The 6,920-nt window shown below is 40.4% G+C and overlaps 2 protein-coding genes across 9 annotated transcripts in view; one reads left to right on the forward strand and one right to left on the reverse strand.

The window, feature by feature from the left end:
- The window catches only part of LOC102748592 (putative E3 ubiquitin-protein ligase HERC6), a 580,669-nt gene that overhangs the window by 237,434 nt on the left and 336,315 nt on the right, over window positions 1-6,920 (reverse strand). The window lies entirely within an intron of this gene.
- The window catches only part of ABCG2 (ATP binding cassette subfamily G member 2 (JR blood group)), a 149,262-nt gene that overhangs the window by 136,854 nt on the left and 5,488 nt on the right, over window positions 1-6,920 (forward strand). For all 8 annotated transcript variants that reach the window (XM_081812168.1, XM_081812166.1, XM_081812173.1 and 5 more), the window contains 3 exons: window positions 1,072-1,161; window positions 2,334-2,458; window positions 4,164-4,318. In XM_081812168.1, coding sequence (XP_081668294.1) covers window positions 1,072-1,161; window positions 2,334-2,458; window positions 4,164-4,318 — 370 coding nt within the window. The remainder of the gene's footprint in view (window positions 1-1,071; window positions 1,162-2,333; window positions 2,459-4,163; window positions 4,319-6,920) is intronic.

Here is a 6,920-nt window from a genome sequence, read left to right on the forward strand (position 1 = left end):
TTTTTTTTTTTTCTTTTAAATAATAATAACCATCCCAATTGGTGTCAGGTGATAGCTCATGTGATTTTTTTTTTTTTTTAAGATTTTATTTATTTGCGAGAGAGAGAATGAGAGACAGAGAGCATGAGAGGGAGGAGGGTCAGAGGGAGAAGCAGACTCCCTGCTGAGCAGGGAGCCCGATGTGGGACTCGATCCTGCGACCCCAGGATCATGACCTGAGCCGAAGGCAGTCGCTTAACCAACTGAGCCACCCAGGCGCCCAGCTCATGTGATTTTTGATTTGCAATCCCCTAATGATTAGCCCCGCGTCGGGCTCTCTGCTCAGCAGGAGGCCTGCTTCTCCCTCTCCCGCTCCCCCTGCTTGTGTTCCCTCTCTTGCTGTCTCTCTCTCTGTGTCAAAATAAATAAATAAAATCTTAAAAAAAAAAAAAGAATTAGAATACCTTAAATTCTTTAGCAATAAAACTGTATTTATTATAAATGTCAGTATCTACTAGTTCAGAATCATGATGAACATAACAGTATTGTTAGATATAAGGCTTAACAAATTGAGCTGAATTGTTGCATGTCCCATCTTTCTTTTTCTTTCTTTCTTTCTTTCTTTCTTTCTTTCTTTCTTTCTTTCTTTCTTTCTTTCTTTCTTTCTTTCTTCTTGTTCTTCACTCTGATGTCTCTCCCTTTCCTTTTAAGGGCACTGATCCCATTGTGAGGGCTCTATCCTCATGACCTCATCTAAATCTAATTATCTCCCAAATACACTGTCTCTAAATATCATCACATTGAAGGTTCGGGCTTCAACATTGGAATTTGGGGAGGACACAGTTCGATCCATAGCAACTCAGGACCTTGACTTCCAAACTGTGCTCTGTGGAGTCCCAGGGGTACCACTGTGGATACACAGAGATGGTGGGGAGAAAGCTGGTGGGGCACATACTTCCCTCTGTTTTAACCAGAACAGTTTCTATTTCATGTTATAAGGTATCGTTTGAGGAGAGAGTTTTGCAGTTAGAAATTTGATTTAAGAATGTTTAATCGACTGCAGTGCTTTCCCCCCGCTTTCTCTCATTGCAGAGCAGGGGTGCTCTTCTTCCTGACGACCAACCAGTGTTTCAGCAGTGTTTCAGCTGTGGAGCTCTTTGTGGTCGAGAAGAAGCTCTTTATGTGAGTAGGTCTCTGTTCCAGGAAGGGGGCTATCCGATATCAGGGGCTGTTGGTCAAACTGGTCATATCCAGTATTGGGCCACAGCTTGGTTCCTGGGGATTGCCGATGTTAATTGAGAAAAAGCAGCCAGAGGCTGGAAGGACAATCATGAGCACCTGGGGCTTGATACCAAGGGAAAAAGGAGTTCAAGAATAGGGCAGAGCCAGCAAACCCAAATGCTGCAGAAAAAGCAAGCGATAAAGGGGCTAAAAGGGATCTTTTGTTTTTAGCAAATGAGAAGTCATGATGGCCCTTACAGGAAAAGTTAGAGAGGCTTGGTAGAGAGAAGGTGGTGGGTTGAGCAGTAAATATAAGGTGTGGAGGTCAAGTTGACAAAGAATGTGGACCCAGCTTAACCCTGAATGGGAGGGGAATGGAAGGAACCAAAAAGGGCAGCCTTAAAATAAAGTAGGGGCTGTTTTGTTTCTTGTGTTTTTCAAAGTTGGATGAGATTTGCCCGTATTTACATGCTGAGGAAAGGAATCATTCAAGAGGGAAAGAAAGATATTGGTGGAGGAGTTTGGAATTACAGGAGGAAGATGTCAGGAAGAGGAAGGGGTCTAGAACTGGAGAGGGAAGGAAACAGGATTTGATGGCTGACAGGGATGTATGGTTGAAAGTTGAAAGGTATGATTGTTGAAGGAAGAAGTGCCATTTTCTTTTTTATCATGAGAGTGGAAGAAGTGATCCAAGGTGCATTAGGAAGCTCGGAGGATAGCAGAGCCACCTTCTTCATAATCAGAAGTGGGGAGAAAGTAAAGCCTCTACCATAACTGAGCTCAGCTACTGGAGCGCTGTTCTCCAAGGAGAGCCAGTGTTGGAAGAGAGGGAGGAGATGCAGATCTGCCCACTGAGAGTGGGTGCTCAGGGGGCAGAATAGATGGCAGCTAGAGGGAGTTCTATAACGAGAAGAGGGGTATTGCACAGACTCGTGTGGGGGTGACATCACAGGGAAGGCTCACACCCAAGATGGTGCCTGATGCTGACAGGATGGTGGCGGGGGTTTGCCTCAAGGATAGGAGAAGCTGTAGTCATTAGACCCCTGGTGGCGGCGAAGTCTGTAGGTAAGCAAGCAGCCCAATCTGGTCTCTGCCTTCCTAAACTAATGTAGGACAATTTTTTTCTTTTTTAGACATGAATATATCAGTGGATACTACAGAGTGTCATCTTATTTCTTTGGAAAACTGTTATCTGATTTACTACCCATGAGGATATTACCAAGTATTATATTTACTTGTATAATATACTTCTTGTTAGGTAAGCAATATGACAAAAGGTTTTTGTCTTTAGTCTTGGATATGAGGGTAAGACAGTTTCTTTTTACCAGCTTAGTTTTGGTTCTCAGACTCTAAACCAAGCCAGTGAGAGAAGGAGACATCTATCCATTGTGTGTGCAATGAAATAACTGTTCTTTGAGGACATTTTTGTCAAGACTTGTTCCAAACTAACTTAAAACTATTTATAAAACTGTATTTTACTGAAAGATGCTGTGTGTCATTTATAAACATGGAAAGAATTCACGAAACTATTTGAGACTCTGCTGGAGGAGCTGAGATAGTTACTACCTATTTATGTTTGTGTTTTTTTTTCCCAAAGATTTTATTTTTTATTTATTTGACAGAGAGAGGCACAGCGAGAGAGGGAACACAAGCAGGGGGAGTGGGAGAGGGAGAAGCAGGCTCCCCGCAGAGCAGGGAGCCCGATGCGGGGCTCGATCCCAGGAGCCCCGGATCGTGACCTGAGCTGAAGGCAGACACTTAACGACTGAGCCACCCAGGCGCCCCTACCTATTTATATTTTTATTCATGTGTGTGTCTGTGTGTTTATATGTAAACATAGTGAAAGACAGTGACTTTCAGGGCTTCCTGCTTTAATACAAATACTTGTTTGATAGGTGTAGTTAGATTTATTTCTGCATTGTGTTTAGGCTTTACCCCAGGCTCATTGTATCAGAATTTCCATATATTTTACTGATACACATAAACACACACACACATTAGAAATATATATTTTAGGGCGCCTGGGTGGCTCAGTTGGTTAAGCGACTGCCTTCGGCTCAGGTCATGATCCTGGAGTCCCGGGATCGAGTCCCGCATCGGGCTCCCTGCTCGGCAGGGAGTCTGCTTCTCCCTCTGACCCTCCTCCCTCTCATGCTCTCTCTCATTCTCTCTGTCTCAAATAAATAAATAAAATCTTTAAAAAAAAAAAAAAAGAAAAAAAAAAAGAAATATATATTTTAATTAAAAAAATATATAAGTAAAGCACTATAGAGGAACATCAACTGATTGAGTTTAAACTTCCATGTTATATATAAGAGGTGTGTCATAAAGAATTAGGTGTAGAACCTAGATCCTCAGACTCTTGACTGGTGGTCTTATGGCTGTTCCAAAATCTTCAGATTGTGTGACCCATAATATGAGTCCATTATAGTTTGTAGTTTTATGAAACTTATTTAACCCCACCCTCAATCCCAAAATTATATGGTGCTTTGTCCTGGGGGACTTGGACTGTGGAGATGTTCCCCCGGGGATACTGAAACCACTGAGAGGTCACGTAATCTTCTTCCCAGCTTATTTACTCAATGCGGTTATAGCAAACAGTCATGTGGTGATATTTGGGTAAAACAAATATGCTACTGACAAGTTTCCTTCTTAGAAGAAAAGGCGATGGGATGGGGGGCAGTTGCGTGGCCTGGAGCTCTCCATCTCGGGCACTCAGAAATTGTGTTATACAGAAATGTGCTTATGCCTCAAGTATAAAAAAGACACTTTATGATAACTTTATACAGCAACATGGGGGTACTGGTAATGAAATTGGTGACCCAAGGTGGCTGGACAGAGGATGAGTTTTCCTCATTCTGGTACTAGTGTCTCAAAATACTACGTGCTTTGCACAGTAAGCGGTCCCAAATACACAGTTACCGCAGCAGTTGGATTCAACCCCTCTTTTCTTCCCAACTAAGGCTTGAAACCAGTTGTGGAGGCCTTCTTCATCATGATGTTCACCCTTATGATGGTGGCTTATTCAGCCAGTTCTATGGCACTGGCCATAGCAGCAGGCCAGAGTGTGGTATCCATAGCAACACTTCTCATGACCATCTCCTTTGTGTTCATGATGGTGAGTAGGAATTGTGCTTCTCTGAGAAGTAATTGTTTCCCCTTATTCCTTCCCACAAACGTACCTGTTTCCTGAAACCTGCTCTCAGGATTCTGTAAATGGGATTCTCTTCTTTAAGGAGACCATGTATTGAGGTACAGCTTAGAGCATGTACAGATTTTTCTTGACATTACCCAGCATTTTTGGCTACTGTTCTAATACAATTGCTATAACTTTTCAGGTAACGTTTTGTTACAAATGAGTTTTTAAAAGATGCTTCTTGGTGACATATAGTGAAACCTTGATAAACTGGAACTTCAAAAGCCAAACTAGACTTTAAACCAAAGACTGTAACAAGAGACGAAGAAGGGCACTATATCATAATAAAGGGGACAGTACAACAAGAAGATCTAACAATTGTAAATATTTATGCCCCCAATATGGGAGCATCCAAATATATAAAACAATAACAGACATAAAGGAACTCATTGATAATAATTCAATAATAGTAGGGGACTTTAACACCCTACTTGAAGCAGTGGACAGATCCATCTAATCAGAAAATCAACAAGGAAACAATGGCTTTGAATGACACACTCGACCAGATGGACTCAACAGATATATTCAGAACATTTCATCCTAAAGCAACAGAATACAGTCTTTTCAAGTGAACATGGGACTTCTCCAGAATAGGTCACATACTAGGTTACAAATCAGTCCTCAATAAGTACAAAAAGGTTGAGATCATACCATACATATTTTCTGACCACAACACTGTGAAACTTGAAGTCAACCACAAGAAAAGATTTGGAAAGACCACAAATACATGGAGGTTAAACAGCATTCTACTAAACAATGAATGGGTCAACAGGAAATCAATAAATTCAAAAAATACATGAAATAAATGAAAATGAAAACACAATGGTCCAAAACCTATGGGGTGCAGCAAAAACAGTCCCAAGAGGGAAGTATATAGCAATACAGGCCTACCTCAAGAAGGAAGAAAAATCTCAAATAAACAACCTAACCTTGTACCTAAAGGAGCTAGAAAAAGAACAACAAATAAAGCCTAAAGCAAGCAGAAGGAAGGAAATATTAAAGATTAGAGCAGAAATAAATGATATAGAAACTTAAAAAAAAAATCCCAATAGAATAAATCAATGAAATCAGGAGCTGGTTCTTTGAAAAATTTAGTAAAATTGATAAACCCATAGCCAGACTTATCAAAAAGAAAAGAGAAAGGATCCAAATAAATAAAATCACAAATGAGAGAGGAGAAATAACAGGCAACACCACAGAAATACAAACAATTATAAGAGAATATTATGAAAAATTATATGCCAACAAATTGGACAGTCTGGAAGAATGGACAAATTCCTAGAAACATAAAAACTACCAAAACTGAAACAGGAAGAAATAGAAAACTTGAACAGACCAATAACCAGTAAAGAAATTGAATCAGTAATCAAAAATCTCCCAACAAATAAAAGTCGAGGGCCAGATCACTTCACAGGGGAATGCTACCAAACATTTAAAGAAGAGTTAGTACTTATTCTTCTCAAACTATTCCAAAAAATAGAAATGGAAGGAAAACTTCCAAACTTATTCTACAAGGCCAGCATCACCCTGATTCCAAAACCAGACAAAGACTGCACTGAAAAAGAGAACTATAGGCCAATATCCCTGATGAACATGGTTGCAAAAATGCTCAGTACAATATTCGCATACCGAATCCAACAGTACATTAAAAGAATCATTCATCACGATCACATGGGATTTATTCCTGAGCTGCAAGTTTGGTTCAGTATTTGCACATCAGTCAACATGATTCACCACATTAATAAAGGCCAGGATAAGATCTATACGATCCTCTCAGTTGATGCAGAAAAAGCATTTGACAAAGTACAGCATCGCTTCTTGATAAAAAACCTCAACAGAGTAGAGATAGAGGGAACATACCTCAATATCATAAAGGCCATATACAATAAACCCACAGCCAATATCATCCTCAGTGGGGAAAAACAGAGCTTTTTCTCTGTGGTCAGGAACAAGACAAGGATGTCCACACTCACCACACTCACCACTGTTATTTAACATAGTACTGGAAGTCCTAGCCTCAGCAATCAAGACAACAAAAAGAAATAAAAGGCATCCAATTGGTAAAGAAGAAGTAAAACTTTTACTATTTGCAGATGACATGATACTCTATAGCAAACTCAAAACACTCCACCCAAAAACTGCTAGAACTGACACATGAATTCATTAAAGTCACAGGATGCAAAGTCAATGTATAGAAATCTGTTGCATTTCTATACACCAATAATGAAGCAGCAGAAAGAGAAATCAAGGAATCGATCCCATTTACAGTTGCACCAAGAACAATAACCATCCAGTAATTGCACTACTAGGTATTTACCCAGAGGGGAGAAAATACTGATTCGAAGGGATACATGCACCCCTATGTTTATAGCAGCATTATCAACAATAGCCAAATTATGGAAAGCGCTCAAATGTCAATTGACCGATGAATGGATAAAAAAGATGTGGTAGGGCGCCTGGGTGGCTCAGTTGGTTAAGCGACTGCCTTCGGCTCAGGTCATGATCCTGGAGTCCCGGGATCGAG

Source organism: Leptonychotes weddellii, chromosome 2 (assembly GCF_054177405.1).
Source record: "Leptonychotes weddellii isolate Sample4059 chromosome 2, ASM5417740v2, whole genome shotgun sequence".
Classification (NCBI taxonomy): Eukaryota; Metazoa; Chordata; class Mammalia; order Carnivora; family Phocidae; genus Leptonychotes; species Leptonychotes weddellii.